At 46.6% G+C, this 19276-nt stretch overlaps 1 protein-coding gene across 1 annotated transcript; it reads left to right on the plus strand.

Annotated features, from left to right (window-relative positions):
* The first annotated feature begins 15914 nt into the window (after nt 1-15914).
* LOC115330109 (putative nuclease HARBI1) lies at nt 15915-18444 on the plus strand. Its single transcript, XM_040217544.3, has 3 exons — nt 15915-16155; nt 16224-16337; nt 17526-18444. The coding sequence occupies exons 1-3, from the start codon at nt 15950-15952 to the stop codon at nt 18442-18444; spliced, it is 1239 nt and encodes a 412-aa protein (XP_040073478.2). The 5' UTR covers nt 15915-15949.
* Nucleotides 18445-19276: the final 832 nt, after the last annotated feature.

Consider the following 19276-nt stretch of genomic DNA (forward strand, 5'->3'; position numbering starts at 1 on the left):
CGGAATAATGCAGCCGTTCGGTTGCCCGTTGAACGAACACTATCTGATACCTCGCACCGCACGTTCAGCCCCGCCGTGTCCTCACCTAAAGGGTATTCACTCGAGGCACGCGCGCATCACGAGATGAAAACGCGAGGCTTTTGCACATTGCAAAGCCTGACGTTTTCGTCGTGGGATGCGCGTGCCGGGGAGAAATCGCCGGGATTTCTCCCTGGTGTGAATACCCCTTAAAGGGACGATGCAACGATTTTTGTATTTTGCGCAAATACCGCTTAGAACAGATCCCTGACCTTAATGACCTGTGAAATACCCGTTCGTTTTTCCCCACACGCAGTCGAAGTCGCAGAAAAAAATAAAGAAAAACGAACAGAGTTCACCCCCTCAACTCGCAGCCAGAACAAGCGGCCACGTGATCTGGAACCGATTATATGCCGCCAATGTTGATCATAGCCATGCGCTGGGGTTGGCAAGGCGCAGGACACGCGCTGAGTTCCAGACATTGTTATGGTTCGGCTGTTGTCGTCATTGCAGCGATTGGACACAGGACACTACCTGAATGCTTCTCGAGCTATCGATTATCGCGAGCCCAAATCGAGTGTCCACGCCATGCTCCGGTCCAATCTATGAGCCGCATTCAAATATCGTCACTGGGCGGTACCGCAACCGCCCAGCTACGTCATCAGGTTTTGCGAAGGGGAGATTGAACGAAAACGCTCGGTTTTGTCCTCGAAATTACAGCGCAACAAAGGAGTTTCTTGGTCAGTGGCGTTGCGTGCGAGTGTCCTTGGGTCCCACTAGTGCCAGTAAGCTGGTGTAAAGTGAAAAACATTCCAACTGAATATCGTTGCACCGCCCCTTTAAAGAGTGTATCTTACACTGTGCCTCAACCTGAAACTGAAACCGTCGTGAATCCTACGTCCAAATTCTACAAAGTGAATCTTAGAAACAAAGCGAGCTGGTGAATGATATCCATAGTAACCCTGAGACGATACTAGAGCACAGAAGGACAGTTAACGATAATTCACCGAACTCTGAAATTCCTAAGCATGTAGGCGAGTGCAACAACTGTGTACCAGAGTGGGAAGGCACTGAAGTCTTACATAGAGAGAAGAATAGCCATAGGAGAGTGTTAAAAGAAACTTTGCTTATCTTAAGCTTCGGGAACTGTATCAGCCAACCTTCATTATTTTTTGATAAGGGAACAAAAAAGTTTCTATACCTGTTTACACCTCAAGAAAAAAAGTATGTTTTGCGCATTGTTCCTACGCGGCGCGAAATAGTTCTAACGAGATTCGGTTGTCGGAGGAGAAAGTGATGTTTTTGGTGTTTGGAGCTTGTACGTATTGATAAGATGACATATATCTAATCTAAAATTCACCTACATATGCCTTCATTATCCACATAAAGGGGAAAATTAGTTATGTTCCGCGAGGAGCCGGACTTGTTTTACTTCGATTCTTGAGGTGAAAACAGGTATAGGTTTATAATTTTTTTTCTTTTGAAGGGGGGAGGGGGGGCGTTAAGTGTTGAGTCATTTATTTCGCGGTTCGGGATCTTCTCGTCCTTTGGGTGTGGTTTTTTGTGATCTCTTTTTCGGACAACCTTGTTTGCTTCTTGATAGTGGAACAAAAGACTTCGTAAGCGTTGTTGGGTTCAGCCTGACCTTGCGATGTGCGGAAGTTCCTGCATTCCCTTTTCGAGTTAGTTTCCCTTTCTTTTTCGGGCGTGTTAGCTTTGTGTGCAGTTGTCGGTATATGTTGAGGACGAGGGTACACTGTGAAGTGGGCGAGGAGGTCTTTTGAATTGTGTTGGAGGTCGGTGACATGTACATAAGAAAATGGTTGTGGAATAAATTTTCAAGCTGTGTTAGGAACTTTGTAAGCGTGCGGGCGGGCTAGCCCGCCCTGTTTAAGCACCTGTTTAAGCATTCTATCTGAAGCTCAAAGCTAGTCGTCAAAGCGTGATGGCAGCACTTCTGAGATTTATCAGCTTGAAATGAGCGATAGCAAAAGTCAAGAGGCTCTTTTCTGAACACGCAGCACACGTGTTCATCTGTAAAATTAAGCTGTAGGTATTAAAACTGAATGGATTTGTCAATGGGAAGCTCCCAGTTGAACTCCAATCCGTCCGATTTGGCCTCAAACAATTTGACAATCTGTTTAACTGCACCATTAAAACACATATCCGAATGATCATCCACAATAACCACAAAATCATCTGCATATCTAAAATCTGAACCAACTGCGTTCCGTTATGTCTGCTAAAGCGAATATGTACAGACAAAAGTTTCTGTATAGACACCCTACAGGAGCCAGAGTTGCGGGTTTATCTCCATAGTGCCGTATTTTCTCCACGGGGTGTTGAGCCTGCTCCTCACATGACTTAATTCGGTGAATCTGTTTAAGGACACTTTGCTTAAACAGATTTAAAAAAGGTGAAACCACATCCCACAAGTCACGCGACAGGTACAGTAACCAAAGACCGTTCATCCCACACATTCATAACATTTCTAATAACCTTAACAAGATTGGAAATCGCGCAGATATTGATGCATTCTTTTCCGCCTACAACAAACTCTCGGACTTCTGAAAAAAAGTTAACACCTTACCAAAAAATATTACCGGCTGCACTTAAAAGATTACAATCCCATAGACACTCTGCTCAGAAGGAGTCATTTATTCCTTTCCCCTTTCATGCGGCAAACAGTACATAGGACAAACTGGAAGATGTATAAATGACAGATTAAGGGAACATAACAACAACACCCGATTAGCAAACTCAGGACTTTTGGGCATTCACTGCCCTGTCTGTGGGTGCACTGCAGACTACAAAAATAGCACCGTAATTGGACAGAACTATCACCAATGAGCACGTTAGATAATTGAGGCAGCTAACATTATGTAAAGAAGTGACACTAGTGTTAGTAGTCCGTCTATTACGCTTACTGAAAAAGAATTGTTATATCTTGAAACTCGAGGGTAATGTGTGACAGAGATTGTTTGGTTTCCACAGAAGACGACGAAGTAAAATATGACGATTTTCATTCGAGCAAAAGAAAACAAAAGAGGACGAAAATACAAACTGAGCTTTAAGTCAGCGCGACGTGAGTGACCTTTATTTTTTTTTGTGTGTGCGTGTATTTTCAGTGTGAGTGAGCTTCACTTCTCCGCTATTTCCAACATTACGAATATCCAACTCGCCCAAGCATTCATTCTAAGAAGCACATGAAGCTCGAGCATCGCGAAACGAACGCACGACATAGCCATGGCAGCTGGGCTACGGAACTCATGTCTTAATGTCAAAGCATTGACTGTCTCATGGAGCGAGCTGACTGAAGCGTGAAAACGACTCCTAGTTTCCGCCGAGACTCCAATAGGAGCGATTCGCCTTAGGTTCCATTGGCTGGCGCGCGTCGACGGGGCTCCCATTGGCCGCTACGCCATGGCCTCCTAGATCCCGAAGCGCGCGCGCGCTAGTACGTGATAGAACTCCGCCGCGAGGGACGAGCCGTACGCCATGTTTGAAAAAAAAGAAAAAAAAAAAATAAAAAAAGAAGATGACGATGTTTATTGGGATGGCGTAATGTGCGATAACTGTACAAGAAAGACGTATAGGTTGAGTCTCTGGCAGTTTGATACTTTAGACCCATGTTACGGATAAAAAAAAAAAAAAACAGGACGCGGAATGGCCAAAAAAACGCGTTTTTTCTTTAAGGCTCGTCAAATTATGAGGCGCTGAAGAAATGCAGCGTTCTGTGTTAAGTCCTTATTTCGAACTCTTTTTGTTCGCCTTCCGCCCATTGAAAAGCACGCGGGAAGGCCCTTAGAACGCACCTGGTATCGCCGCGCCGCAGCGTTCTTCCGCATCATAAAGTTCGTCTGCTTTCCTCGCCGTCAACATGGCAACGAACGCCGAATGAATAGAAGCACGAACGGTACCGCCGCGTTAAGCTAGCAACAGCTGACGCCATATTACGAACGTCGTCTGCTAGCCGAAGCCGAACACGGTGTTTCAGATCATAAGGCCGCGCCAAGTGCGGAGTATAACGATCTTGGCATATGGTATGTACTTTGCATTCGTTATTTTATTTTGTTTTCTACTACGTTAAATTATATCGCAAAGACTCTCTACCTCCTAATGTTCTAACGTGTTGTTTGTTATTAATTTAACAAATCAGCTTCAAATAAGGGTCGTGGCACCCTGTAGAGTAAAAATAAAAAGGGAATATTCCGAGCAGCCAGTGCAGCACGGCTGCTCTGGTCGCTCTGGCCAGAGCAGCTCCTCTCACCAAGGAAGACGCCGTCCGAAACTCCAACGGCTCCCTTCTTATTTTTTTTTTCTTTTTATTCACTTTGTTACTTCATTTTGTTGTTGGGTTCGACTGTTCTTTTCTGTGACGATGCCGTCGGTGGACATACGTTTGGCGTTTGTTTTGTCACACGATGGTGTGGTCCGACTGATCAACCAATGAGTTTGTTAGAATTGTGTCACGAGGTATAACATGGCGAATAAAATAAAAATAATAAATGCAAAGAAGCGCGCAGTTCCCCCTCGGCGCTTTATTCTTCCGGAGGCGAGCATCGCAGTGCCATGGCGTTCAACTTGTGCCGTCTTCATGTCGCCATGAAAGACCCTCTTGAAGCAATTAATTTGCTTCAGCGCATGGGACTGCTCCTGGCTCCTGGGTTTTCGTGCGTGCCCAGAGTGCGAAGCTGCGATGACAAGCTGCAAGTCCGCGCTAGATCTGCGGAAGGCTACACGTGGGGGGTGCGGTGTGTGGATGACTCGCGAGGTGCCCAAGGGGAAGCCGGTCAAAGTTCAGTGCCGGGGCGAGGTCTCGGTACGGAGCGGTTCCTTTTTCGAAGGATCGCACCGGACGCTTCTCCAACTCATGAAAATCATCCTCCGGATGCCAGAACCTACCGTGCACCGTCTTTCAGCGGGAGGCTCATATCACAAGTAAGACAATAACTGATTGGGCGAGCCTTTGTCGGGAGGTTGTGGTAAATGAAGTCTTTAAGCATTCAGACATGTTTGGTGGCGAAGGCGTAACTCTAGAACTAGAGAAGAGTGTGTTCGGTCGGCACAAGTACCATCGCGGGTATTTAAGGCCTGGCCAGTGTGTTTTCGGCGGTGTGGAGCGTTGCAGCGGGTGCTGCTTTCTTGTTCCCGTGGAGACCCGTGACGCTAGAAACCTGAAGGGCTAAGAGCCAAGTGGGTCCGCCCTGGAACAAGAATAATCACTGATTGTTGGGCTGGCTATCGCAAGCTTGCAGATGACGCTCGCTTCACGCATCTCACCGTCAACCACAAGCTGCACTTTGTCGACGCGAACACTGGTGCGCACACCAAAACGGTGGAGTGCACCTGGGCCCACGTCAAAAACTCTCTTCCGTCTGGACTGCGCGAGGGCCACTATTTCACTGGTCACCTTGCAAAGTTCATGTTTTGGAGGAGAGACAAGGCGCGCGGAAACACTGATAGATTCGAGCCGTCCGTCGCCGCGGCCGCCAAACTCTAGAGCCCCGACGCAGACAGGGCGAGGATTCTGACGGCCCCGGTGACTTCGAGTGGTCCGCTGCGCTGAGCCCGTCACCCGTCTGCATGCATAAAGATGACTTATGCGCCAACCGCTCGTCAAGTGCTCGTTACGTCAGTTATAGGTTCTGGTAGCGGTCTAAACGGTCCTTTTCGGGCCCCCATGTTTGGCAAACGGAGCTGCGTTTTTAATGCGGCATTCCGTGTCTCTGTAAAAAGTTCACAGGAAAGACCCAGCAAAGGTATATGGTCCCCAACTTAGATATCGGGTGTTATGATTCAAATAAAAATTGTTCTTGCGTATTTCGCGCCTTTGATTGGAATAAAGGCCGCAGTTGCAGTCGTCCCGCAGCGCTGTTTCTCGCCCATTCGCCGTCGGCGTGCCTCAGCTTCGTCGTCTTTGCTAGCGGCGCACCGGCGAAGGCGGTTGATCTGACACACCGCGTTCGGCTTTGGCTAGTGCCACTAAATAAGCTACGCTTGAGAGTAACGGCACTTGGCCATATTGTGTCTTAAAATCATGGTTGCCAGTTATCTGAAGCTTTATCTGAAATCACAGGAAATGCTTTTCCGCCCTCCAATAATAGTTTAAACCGTTCCCGACAGAGCAAAACAATATTACATGACTATCCTAACACCGAATCTAATGCTGAGGAAGTCGCACCTTTGAATCATGACGATCGGCCGTTGCGTCTGTTCTGCATACGAGCCAAAATGGCGGCGCCCACAACAATGTTGGAAAACGGAGTGCCGATACTATATATACTTCGTTTCAGCTTCGGTCCAGACGCAGCCGATGCTACAAGCTCGAGCATGTGCCCAGAGCTGTGCTCGCACTGCACGAGCGCGCGTGCTTGGCAGGGATGCTGCTAGCCCGGAGCTCGCGCTTGTAGCTTTGGCTGCGTCTGGACCGAAGCTGAAACGAAGTATAGCAGATGGCGTTCGTAAAATGGCGTCAGCTGTTGGTAGCTTCACGCGGCGGTACCGTGCGTGCTTCTATTCATTCGGCGTTCGTTGCCATGGCGACGGCGAGGAAAGCAGACGAACTTTATGTTGCGGAAGAACGCTGCGGCGCAGTGATACCAGGTGCGTTCTAAGGCCCTTCCCGCATAATTTTCAATGGGCGGAAGGCGAACAAAAAGAGTTCAAAATAAGGACTTAACGCAGATTGCTGCAATTCTCCAGCGCCTCATAATTTGACGAGCCTTGCACGAAAAGCATGTTTTTAGACCAGAGTTCGGAGATTGTTTTTTTTACAACAACATGGGTCTAAAGTATCAATGTGCCGAGTTTCTTCAGTACGCAGCAGACGACAAAGGGAGCGGACGGGCGGCTTGCATGCTTTCGCATTCACAACTCATAACAAGTGCTTAGGTGTACCTCGAGCTTTTTCATTTTACTTTTACTACAAAAAGGGATAATTAAACTACTTGCAACAGAACTCATTAAAACCTTCCAATATGTGTTTATTCATACATAGCAAGGAAATATCACACAAAACTTGGGCTACCGAGGAACTCATACATATAATATCCGTCAGCACGCCTTCGATTTTACTAAATGACAAGTTATCCTTCTAGATGGTTTTGTGTAGTGGCGTGGAATTGAGATGAATACTTAAATCATTGTCATTTGTTGTTTGTTGTTTATGGGTTGCTTTTATCACATGGGGTGGTCAAGATGGAAAAGAGTGTTTACGCATGTGTGCTGGGGGTTTGCCATGATTAAATCAGTTGAAACATGACGAAGCGCAACCGGGAGCTGCTGTCGGCAGCAAAAGAATGGAGCAACACTAGTCAGTACAAGTACGTCTGGCATAGGCATGGTAGCGTGCTCGTAAGGAAAGCTGACGGGGAGCGAGCGCATGTTGTTCGGTGTCGAGATGACCTGTCTAAAATTGTATAAGTTTCCGATTGTCTTGACTTCACAGTTAGTTTTTGTACACCGTAATGGCCGAACGGTGTTTTATAGCTCCCCATGATTTAAAACGCTACATTGGTAATGACCACTCATTGAAATGCTTTCATCTAAATGCTCAATCAGCTAGAAACAAACATTCCGATATTGAGCTACTATTCGACCAGTTCGGTTTTGTGTTCGATATAATCATGCTTACCGAGACTTGGTATTCGGACGAAGACAGCGTACTTTGCTTACCAGCCTATAACAACAACTTTTTAAACCGTACCTGCAGGCGTGGAGGGGGAGTTGCCCTTTTAACTAAAAAGAATTTGTGCTGTGATATACTTAGCGACTTCAGTGCTGTCACCAAAGATTATGAGATACTTTGTTTGCGTAATAACCAGAACGTGTTTGCTGTTTGTTATCGACTACCCGACGGCAACGTCACGACATTTTTTGAGTTTTTTCATACTTTTCTTAGTTTTGTAAACGAGTCCAATTACAATATTATCTGCGGCGGTGATTTTAATATAAACATGCTTGTTGACAGTGCTACGAAACCCGATATGATCACTATTATGGATGAAAACTGCTGCGTGAACACTGTATCTGCTCCAACTCGGGTACGATCAGAATCTGAGACCCTTATCGATCTGTTTATAACTAATTTTGATAAACAACACAAATCTGATGTAATAGGCTGTGATTTGAGTGACCATCTTCCTATATTTTTGTGTGTAGAAACAACTTTACGAAAAAATGCTAAAAACAATTGCGAAGTATATTTCCAACCTATAACCTTAGACAAGCTAGATGCTTTCCGTCAGTGCATTTCGAATGCCGATTGGAGTGCGGTGTACCTTAAAAATGATGCTGATGATGCTTATGACGCGTTCATGAATGAATTCAAACATATATATGATTCTCACTTCCCGTCTAAACTTTTGAAGGCATCAAAAAATGCGCGAAAACCGTGGGTAACAAAAGATCTTTTATGTCAAATTAACCACAAGGATTTATTATATAAGCGGTTTTTAAGAACAAGAGAGCCGGAAAAGCTTCGGATATTTAAAGCGTACCGCAACAATCTGACAAAAGAATTACGACGTGCGAGGACGCGCTATTACAATGCATTGTTTAAGTCATCCGAGGGGCGTTCGGATATCATGTGGAAAAACCTAAACATGTTGCTACATCGTAATTGCACATCAGGTTCTGTTGACGAGTTGACTTTAAAAGGAGAAAAATTAACGGGAGGCCTCTTGGCAGATGTGTTTAATGAATTCTTTATTAAATTTGGCAACACTCCAACTAACCTTAATGCATACAGACACATTGATCAAAGCAATGGTAACTCTATCTTTTTGGACCCAGTTGTTCCGATGGAAATGATCTCTATAACAATGCTATTAAAAAATAGTGGTTCCACTGACGCCGACAATATTCAGATTCGCCCGGTGAAGTATGTTATAGATCTTATTGCTCCCTTGCTAACGCATATTTTTAATGTTGCTATTGCTACGAGTGTTTTTCCTAAAGGGATGCAATTGGCCAAAGTGTTAGTGCTGCATAAGAAGGGTGCAAAAGATGACGTAGGAAACTACCGCCCTATTTCGATACTCCCAGTCTTTTCAAAGGTTCTTGAGAAAGTGCTACATCACCGGTTTAGCCAATTTTCTGACAGGTGTGGTTTATTAAACTCGGCTCAATTTGGCATTAGAAAAAATCTTTCAACTGAAGCGGCCCTCCTAGCACAAAAAGAACATATTCTAGAGCAATTCGAAAATAGAAAACTAGTACTTGGTGTTTTCGTCGATTTCACTAAAGCTTTTGATAGCCTAAATCATAAAATACTCTTACAGAAACTCGAACATTATGGTTTTCGAGGCGGCCCGTTAATGCTTCTGAACTCTTAAATTAAACACCGACAACAGTACGTATACCTAAACGGCCATTCATCTGCAACGAGAACTATCACGTCAGGTGTCCCTCAAGGAAGCATTCTAGGTCCCTTTCTATTTAATATATATGTAAACGATATAGTGAACATAGATCAAACGGTTAAACTAGTCATTTATGCGGACGATACTAGCATATTTTTTTCCGCTGACGAGCCAAATTTATTTATAGCCCATGCAAATATAACGTTATCAAAACTGGAGTCTTGGGCACAGGCAAATTCATTGCTAATAAACACAAATAAAACGAAAGCCATTCTTTTTCGTCCGAAAAGTAAGGTTTTATCATGCACTAATAGCCTCATCCTAAACACAATGCCCATTGAAATCGTTAATAGCTTTAAGACACTTGGAGTCATCTTTTCTGAGAGCATGTCATGGGATAACCATGTACAATATGTAATATCTAAATTATCTAGCATTGTTGGATTAGCGAACCGCAACCGCTCTATCTTACCAACTTCTGCCAAACTGATTATTTACAACTCTCTGTTTTTCTCTTATCTCAGCTATTGCCACCTTATCTGGGGCACGACCACAGCTGGAAACCTAGAAAAGATATTCCTGCTTCAAAAGAAAATGGTTAGAATTATCTGCAATGCCCCACACGACTTTCATACTGCTGGTTTGTTCAAAAAATACGCTGTCATAACCATACATAACTTGTACAGTTACAGGTTGATCGCTGGTTTTAAAAGAGATCAAAAACGGAACTCACAATTCCTGACGACTCTCGCGAGGTTAACTAGAAATGCTGTAACCTATCCTACACGGCACGCTGAATATTGGAGGATGGTACCTCATAGAACTAACTATGGCCTGCAAATGTTAAAATATACTTTACCACATTTACTTAACAGCTTTATTAGTCGTGACTTTCAACTGGACTCGCTTTCTATGAATGAGCTTCGAAATTACTATGTACAATAACCGCACAGTGTAACGGTTTTTGTGACAATCTGTCATGCCGGGGCTCTTTTTGTAACAGCCATTTTTTTTTGTCTTTGCTTTTGTTTGTTTGTTTGAGCTGTTATGTTTCTGCCACTGTAGGAGGTCGGGGACCCGTCAAGCTGTTTTCACAGCTTTTTTCCCCGGCCTACCCTTCATCATGTGATGAAAAAATAAAGACATTATTATTATTATTATTATTATAAAGTTAGAGCCAGTCCGTGTTGTATGTGTCTCGTCTTCGTCCGTGTTTTCTTTTTTTTTGCGCTTTTAAGTCATCTACATCACAACAAAACAATTAGCCAAATGAACAAGTATTATTCTAAGGTAAACGCAGCGCAGACATGCCCAACATCAAGTTCTTTTGTCTACGGCTGCTTCGGGGAACATTATCGAGATTGGAAGCATAAAACATGCAAGGCACCAAACAATGGGAGGGGGGGGGGTTTATAGCCTCAATAATTTTTCTAAACACGGTGTGGGGGGAGAAAGCGGAGGAAGAAATTACATAGTTTTAGTCTGCGTTGTTCAAGTATGTTGTTTTTCTTCTAAACTCTGTTTTAATTTTTATTTTATCAAGAGCGTCTTTTTCTTGCCTCTACGCTGCGGAGCAAACCTTCACCATGTCTAGAGGCCATATTCAAGCATTATGAGGGGTTAGTGTTGCCACTTTTGTAGGATTCAGAGCCTACCTCTCAAACCCTGTGAGGCGGAGCTCAGTAAAAGACATCCGACACCGACGGCTGCTCGTGAAGAACTCCCCTTTACTTCTTCTAAAGAACACGCACGCCCCTCTACACTAAGAGGGTGCCACTAGCTAGACAAATAGCGACCACTACATCTCCCCTTCTTAGAGGCTGCGTTTTCGCTAAATAGTTCTTGCGGCGAAACGCACCCACTTATTGTTCACAATAACCCCATCAACTGCAACGTTTCCAAACTGTCCGCCGTTACAAGCCAAAACGCCTGGGGCGCGTCACGGCTCGTCCGCTGCGAGTCCGATAGGGACTTGTCGACACAGGCGGCCCTCTTAGGTCACTACTAATGTTCTGCTGAGCCGCTATTGGGCTTGGCGCCACACCGTCAGCTGCGGGTGGTTCAACCGGCGCCTTTGGGGTTGCAAAAGGAACCAGTCCCCTGCGGTTGCGCTGAAGGACCGCTCCGCTGTGGTCAGCTTCCACCAGATAGCTGCGGGGACGCTGTCCTGGGCTGAGCACCGTGGCCGGACACTGTTCCGACTGTACCCACACTCTTTCTCCAGGACGAAGAGGAGGCAGCTCGCGGGCAGCATGCCGCTGGTTCAAGGCCTGAGCTTGTTTCCGTTTATACAACTCATTCCTCCTTGCACGCGAGCGGGCGATGGTGGCCGCGGAAGACTTTCATCTTGAGTCCTAGGAAGCCGTGTCCTCAACCGACGCCCGAACAGAAGTTGTGCGGGGCTGTCTCCAGAAACACCGGGGGTGTCCCGCAGCTCAACAGTGCCAAGTATGGATCCTCAGCTTTGGTTAAGAGTTCCTTGATGGTGCGGACAGCTCGCTCCGCTTCGCCGTTAGATTGCGGGAATCTGGGGCTACTTGTTTGGTGCTGGAAACCGTAATCTTTTGCAAACTTCGCAAAATCCCCCGATGCAAACTGCGGGCCGTTATCCGTTCTTACAGATCGCGGGATACCATGCCGAGCGAAGGCTGACTTCATTGCCGCGATCGTAGCTCCACTCGAAGTGCTGCTTAACGTCAAGACTTCCGGGTACCTCGAGTGATAGTCCACAATAACGATGAAGTCCTGCTTCTTCCAATGAAACAGGTCGGCACCGACGACGTCCCATGGGCGAGTAGGAAAGCTGGACGATATGAAAGGTTCTGCCGGTTGCACTCTTGTCTTGGCACATTGCTCACAGCCGCTCACCAGGGAGGTAATCTGTGCATAGATGCCTGGCCACCAGACAGAGTCACGAGCACGAGCCTTGCACTTGACAACTCCTTGGTGACCTTCATGTATGAGCCTCAGTATCGCCTGTCTTAAGTCGGCCGGTATGAGGAGCCTCGGGCCCTTGAGGAGAATTCCTTTGCACAGCGACAGGTCGCCTCGGACAGACCAATACTTGGACAAATTGACGGGCAGCTTGTGCTTCGTCGGCCATCCAACCTCGCAATAGCGTTTGAGTGCACAGCACTCTCCGTCAGACTGTTGCGCAGCTTGGACTTCCTCGGGGAGGAGTGGAAGGTCAACAGACGTGTCTTCCAGTGCTGCAATTGCAAATGTGTCAAGGGAGTCCTTGCCCTTCTCTTCAGACCCCATTCTCTGGGGAGCTCTGAAGAGTGTGTCCGCTTTTGCCAGTAGTTTTCCCGGCACATACAGCATGCGAAATTGGTACTGCATCAGCTTTAAACGAAGGCGTTGGATGCGAGGAGGCAACATGTCTAACTCCATCTTGCCGAAGAGAGATACCAGGGGCATATGGTCGGTCTCCACACTGAGCTGCAAACCACGTACGAACTCGTCAAAACGTCGTACAGCCCACACCGTTGCCAGAGCCTCCTTCTCTGTTTGGCTATAGCGCATCTCTGTCGGGGTCATGGCCCTAGATGCGAAGGCCACCGCCCTCCTTTCTCCCGAAGGTTGGTCTTGAAGGAGTACGGCACCGATACCGAAGGAGCTGGCATCTGCCGAAACTGTTGTGGGGTACACTGGGTTGTACTTGGCGAGACAGCAGTCTGAACTCAAGAGGTTCTTCACCCGTAGGAATGCAGCCGCCTGCTCAGGACCCCAGGCCCATACGTTGCTCTTCGACAAAGGTGCTCGGAGAGGAGCGGTGACTTCGGAGATGTGCGGCACGAAACGCGCAACGTGGTTTACCATGCCAAGTAGCCTTCGGACCCCTGCAACATCCTCAGGCCTTTCCATCGCCTGGACAGCCTGAATCTTGCTAGGATCCGGCTTCACACCTTCTGCTGATACGACGACTCCAAGGAAGCTGACTTCGGACACTCCGAACACGCACTTGTCTTTGTTGAGAGTGATGCCAGCCTTTGATAGTCGGGAAAGTACCTGGTTGAGCCGCGCGTCATGTTCTTCGCGCGTCCGTCCAAAGACAAGAATGTCGTTAATCATGTTGACGCACCCGACCTGTCCTTCCAGTATGCGCGCCATCTGCTTCTGAAAGTACTCTGGTGCCGACGTAAGTCCAAAAGGCAGACGACAGAAGCAGAAACGGCCAAAGGGAGTAATGAAAGTGGTGTACTCCTGACTTTCCTTGGCAAGTTTCACTTGGTGAAATCCGGAATTTGCGTCCAACTTGGAGTAAACAGTCGCTTCTCCCAGAAGTCCGAGAACTTGGTCCACCGTAGGGAGCATGTGCCGTTCTCGAAGGACGACCTTGTTGAGCTTCGTAAGGTCAACGCAGAGACGGTGACCACCAGAAGCCTTCGGAACGACGACTATTCCTGCACACCATGGGGTGGGGCCTTCAACTCGACGAATGACGCCCTGTCGCTCGAGCTTCTCCAGTTCCGTCCTCACGACCTCTCGTAAGGGAATGGGTATACGACGAGGTACACTCAAAGAGAAAGGAGTGGCTTTGGAGTCTAGCCGGATCGTGTACTCGTCGGGCGTAAGCTGTAATGCTGTAGAATGAGACAACCGTTGCCGAGAGTTAATGTGTAGTCGTTCGCGATCTCGAAGCCATCAGAGCTTAACAAACGATGAGTTAGAGGGCCTTTATTGCGTCATTCGCATCGTTTCAAGTGCTTATACAAAGTGCTTCTGCTGCGAGGTTTTGCTTTGGACTGCAGTGAGGCTTTCTGTGACAAACTAAATCTGCCAGCTTGTCGTATCACATATTGAACTTGTCATTTATTTAGCAACTGAAGCATGCAAAGCCGGTAGAGTCATATTTTTAATCCGCGTTAGAATGCTTGGCATATACCGATTCAATCTCCAAACACCAGATATAATGATCGCAACATATAATAAAATACTCGCCTTTGAGCACCGCGTAAAAGCTTCAATATTGCTTCTTTTGTGTGGTTCTCTCGAAGACTTGCATGTATTGCCTGGTGTCAAGCAATGGCCGCCGGTGGTGCCACCGACGTGCTCCCGATCCGCGATCCAGCCTACTGCAGTAAGAGACCAGACAACAAGACGTTGATGACGCTCGTGCAGGAGGAGGAGCGACGACGCTGGAGGGACGCGCCGGAAATCGTCCCTGCAGACGTACAGCGCTTAAAGAGACATCATGAAGAAGAAGGAGTTCTATGATAAAACAAGAGGAAGCGGACTACTATTCCAGACTTGGGCGGGGACTCTAGAGCTGGATACCCTCTGCACAATCTGTAGGACGGATATTGAAACAATAGACAACATAGTAATTGCTTGCCGTGGTCTGACCCCGCCGCCAAAAACTGATTCGATCACTGAGGCCCTGGGATTCACGGTGGTCGTGGAGGCCGTAGAGGGGGAAGCAGGGGGGCTGTCCCCAGTGGAGGACAGACGGGAGAAAGAAGGCCGGAGGTCTTCGAGAACACAAATCGATGACTCGGTAATTAGTGACGGAATAACCTCTTTTTCACGTGCTCGTGCTCATGACGACTTTCTTGACCCTATCCTCTTTTTATTTGCTCTTCCCTAAAAGCGTGATTGTAATCATCATGTCTACGTATAGTATCGTACATCATCACCTACCTTCGACGGCACAGCAGGCCTACACTGGTATGTGCTCCATCGTTTATGTTTTTTGTACCTTCCCTAAGCCGGAATAAATTTAATTATTAATTACTAGTAAATTTAAAGAGTAAATTTTTACTAAAAAGAAAACACTGGGCGGTATGCATGTTTATACAGTCTAGAAGTGTGTCTGCCTCAGCTGTAGATGAGACATTTATCCACTGCTGTACAACTGCTAGCTTGAGGTCTTTAACGTGCGCCATGCAAAACATGGACGCAAAGACGTCCATGTTTTGTGGACGTCATTTTGTGACTCTTATGTACACGGCGGCAGGCAAGCAGGCGCACAGGCGTAAGGGTTTTAACCTCTCTGCTTCGCCTTCCACGCAGCCGTGTACGTGCCTGATCTGTGCAAAATAAATCAAAATCAAATCAAAATCAAGTACTGATACACAACCGCACGCCGGTACGATGCTCATCCAGATCAAAACCGGCAGGGGTGGGAATGGACCTTTTGGCGAATATGTGCTGCCACTTATGGGGCGATGGACGAACCTGAGGCGCACTGGGTTGGAGAGTATTTGTAGAAAAAACAACGTCCACGTTCTTGTGTGCTACCGGTTCGTTTTCGTTTTGCTGCTCTTAGTTTTCTTTCGCTGCTCGCATTTATACATCGGCCAAACTGGCCGATGTATAAAGGGCTGTTTATACTCCGACGTCGACGAACGTGACGTGCGCCGGCGTTCGTCGTCAACAACGACACGACGCGCTGCGCTGAAAGGGTTGCGGTCAACGGCATTTATACTCCATCGTGGTCCAGCGCGCTCCGACGCGCACTTCGCGTTGCGCCTGCGCGTCGCCATGACAACCGCGACATAAGCTGATGGTTTATTTCCGTTTCCGTTTGCATTCTGTCCTGACTTGTTCAGACGGGAGGAACCATGGAGAGCCGATTCGCGATGTATTTAGATCAGCAAAAAAAGAAAAAAATTGCAGCGGTGCTTTTATGGCGCCGAATACGGCGCCAGAGAACACGCACGATGTACGTACGAGACATATTTGATAAGCGCACAGTGTTTGGAGAATTTTACCATCTAATACAGGAGCTGCGCGAGTCCGACCCAGAATACCACTTCCAATATTTCAGGTAAGGCGACGGTCGATAGTCATGTCGCTTATCATAGTGAATCAATTCTGTCGTTTCCTTTTCTGCAGGATGACGAAGGCTTCATTCGACGAGCTGCTCGGACTCGTCCACGACCGTCTTGTACACTCGCCCACACATCGCTCTCCCATCTCGCCCGCTGAGCGGCTGGCCATCACACTGAGGTATGTACTACTAAGGTGCCTTCATGTGCACTTTGCTTGGGGTGATGACATTTTACCATTTTGTTTCGAGCGCTTATTTTTTTTTTTGTTCTGAAAGCGTGAAAGAGTGTGTCCCTGCACGCGCTGCTGGCGTGACTATGCTAAGGCAACATTTTGTTTCTTGCGATTTCTTTGTATTTTCCCTGTGAGCGCGTGCTGTCGGCATCGGGCACTACAAACGGTGGCATCCCCCAAAACAGAAGTACATTGAGGCACTCTATGTACTACATATTTGATATACACTTCATTTTCGCGGATGCTTGACTGATTAGGTTATGCTTCTAGGCGCTGTACTACCGCCGTACACACGCCCAACTCGTATTAAAATACCTCAAACCGGGAACTTATGCGCTCTCATCTACTCCGATATTTTAAATGAGAGGCCCAATCTTGACAGTGCGTTTCAAAATAAAGTTTGGGTTCTTAAATCGCCAGCAAAAATCCGGGACGCGACGTTTCAAGTAGAAACTTACCTCAAATGCTTCCTTTACTGGTTGGATGTACAGCACGCATTCATATTTTAAGTCTGAACTCCTGGAACGAAAAAAACGCCTAAAATGGGAAAGTTTTCTTTTTAAGTTTTTCGTACTTTAAATAGAGACTTGAATTTGTAATATGTAAAGGGGACTAGTGAGGTATGTATTCGAGGTAAGTTTCAACTTGATAGGTTCAGTTACTGATGTTCGACGGGCCATTAGTACTACCTTGTAACTTTATTTTGAGACACTCATAAATAAGCGGATCAACGTATCATTGTAACACTTACTACATCAAACACATATCTTACTAAATAGAAAGGCTGACCCACTTGACAACATCGTCATTCATTTTTTTTTTGCACTTTAAATTGAGACTGAAAATTTTAATGAGTAAATCAGCACAGTAAAACTCATATTCGAGATCAATTTCCACTTCATGCGCCAATCCCTTGATTTTTGCGGGCGGTTTTAGAGTAGAAACTATTTCAAAACACCGTAGAGCGTCAGTCAAACACATTTAGTACATATTTACATATTGCGTGTATCGCAATATAAGTCTGACGGAGCACTCTCGTAGGTCGTTCTTAGTCACAAACAGTGCAAATGACTGACTAAACAGTTGCTCTGAGTTAGGTACTAAGTCTCACAATTTTGTTTTTCACATTTCTAGGTTCCTTGCATCACCAGGATCCCTGGGCCATGTGGCCATAAGTTACCGCATGCATAAAGCAACATTATCGGGGATCCTCCAGGAAACGCTGCCAGCCATCTGGGACTGCCTCTCCCCGTTAGTGCTGCAGCCACCCACATCACAACAGTGGGAAGAGATGCGGAGGGAGTTCTGCGTCAAGTGGAACTTTCCTAACGCCATTGGATCAATAGATGGCAAGCACTTTGCGATCAGGTGCCCACCAAACTCTGGCTCAATATTTCACAACTACAAGAAATTCTACTCGATGGTGCTGCTCGCTGTTGTTGATGCCCACTACAGGTTTCGACTGGTGGACATTGGGGCTGCCGGACACCAGTCCGATGGCGGTGTGTTGAGAGAGTCTAACCTCGGAAAGGCGTTAGCTGCCAACACCCTCCAGATCACTGTAATCGCAGAGCCTGCACCACCTCTGTGCCTCCTGGGGGATGAAGCCTTCCAGTTGAAAACGTACCTCATGCGCCCTTTCCCCGGAAGAGGCTTGGACTACCGAAAAAAGGTCTTCAACTACAGGCTCTCCCGGGGCAGGCGTACAGTAGAAAACGCCTTCGGAATACTTGTGTCTCGCTGGCGGGCGTTTCTGGCTCCTATGCATGGCATTGTTGAGCACTGTGAAAATATGATAAAAGCGGGAGTCTGCCTCCACAACTTCCTAACAAGGGATGAAGCCTACCGCCCTCCTGGATATGCTGACAGTGAAAGGAGGGGTGCCCGTGTGGATGGTCAGTGGCGAGCTGACATTTTGAATGTTGGTGTAAACAGGAGCCTAGGTGGCAACAGCAGCCCAGCAGCAATCAGCATCAGGGACCAGCTGGCAGACCACTTCATCTCCCCTAGGGGAGCCATCCCGTGGCAACACGACATAGTGACGAGGGAGTAGACGACGACACAAGGTTGTTAATGCTGTTCAATTTTTTTCTTTCCTTGCAAATAAATTGTATATATTTCTCTGCTCTGCTTGCTTAACAGGGTTGACCGGCAAAATATATTTCGCAATCCCTCGTTGTTTTCACCTTCAAAGAGCTTACCTGCCTACCTTGGTGAATTTCGTTGTACAGGGGAGAGCGAGGTAATTGGCACAAGCGAGGAATATTGGCCATCCATGTTTTTCGCTTGCCACTGAGATACAGGCACGCATACCAAATGATTGGCTTCTTATTAAGTGAACCCGCAGGAATGTAGTAGTGGCTCACTTGGAAAATAGGACAGCTTGCGTATTAATTACAAAAGTCGGGTTTAATTTTTTCATTTACACCACAAAGGAGTAAAATAACATTCTAGATGTACTTTCGATAAGCCTGCTTTTCAACTTGCATTTTTCTCGGAAACATAAACAGGTTTTGAGCAATGCGTGCCACCCACGAAGCGAATGTAATGGGTAGAAAGCATGTTTGATTAACGGTATTAGCGCAGGCTGTGTGTCTGAGTAGCAGATGATGCTATTATGTGCACTAGACATTTTGCTAATTTACACAAGCACCAAAGATCATGCAGGGTTTGCAGGTACACTCGCTGCGCAAGGTATCGTCCACACTCGTGCGTACCTACATTCCAAGCCACTTCCTTGACGCTTGGGGTAAATTTGAAAAATGTCTGTAGGTGTTCTTTCAAGCTATTTTATGTGATAGGCATCCCTGCAGCTTGCCTCCAAGAACGAATTCTGAAGTATTGAACTAGAGAGTTAATAATATTCAGATTAACATAGACTGCTT

The sequence above is a fragment of the Ixodes scapularis genome, unplaced genomic scaffold (genome assembly GCF_016920785.2).
Source record: "Ixodes scapularis isolate PalLabHiFi unplaced genomic scaffold, ASM1692078v2 ptg000597l_1___fragment_3__unscaffolded, whole genome shotgun sequence".
NCBI lineage: Eukaryota > Metazoa > Arthropoda > Arachnida > Ixodida > Ixodidae > Ixodes > Ixodes scapularis.

Coding starts and splice junctions, on each gene's coding strand:
- LOC115330109 (XM_040217544.3), top strand. CDS start 15,950: ATGGAGAGCCGATTCGCGATGTATTTAGATCAGCAAAAAAAGAAAAAA. Junction 16,156..16,223: donor TACCACTTCCAATATTTCAG/GTAAGGCGACGG, acceptor CCTTTTCTGCAG/GATGACGAAGGCTTCATTCG. Junction 16,338..17,525: donor CGGCTGGCCATCACACTGAG/GTATGTACTACT, acceptor TCACATTTCTAG/GTTCCTTGCATCACCAGGAT.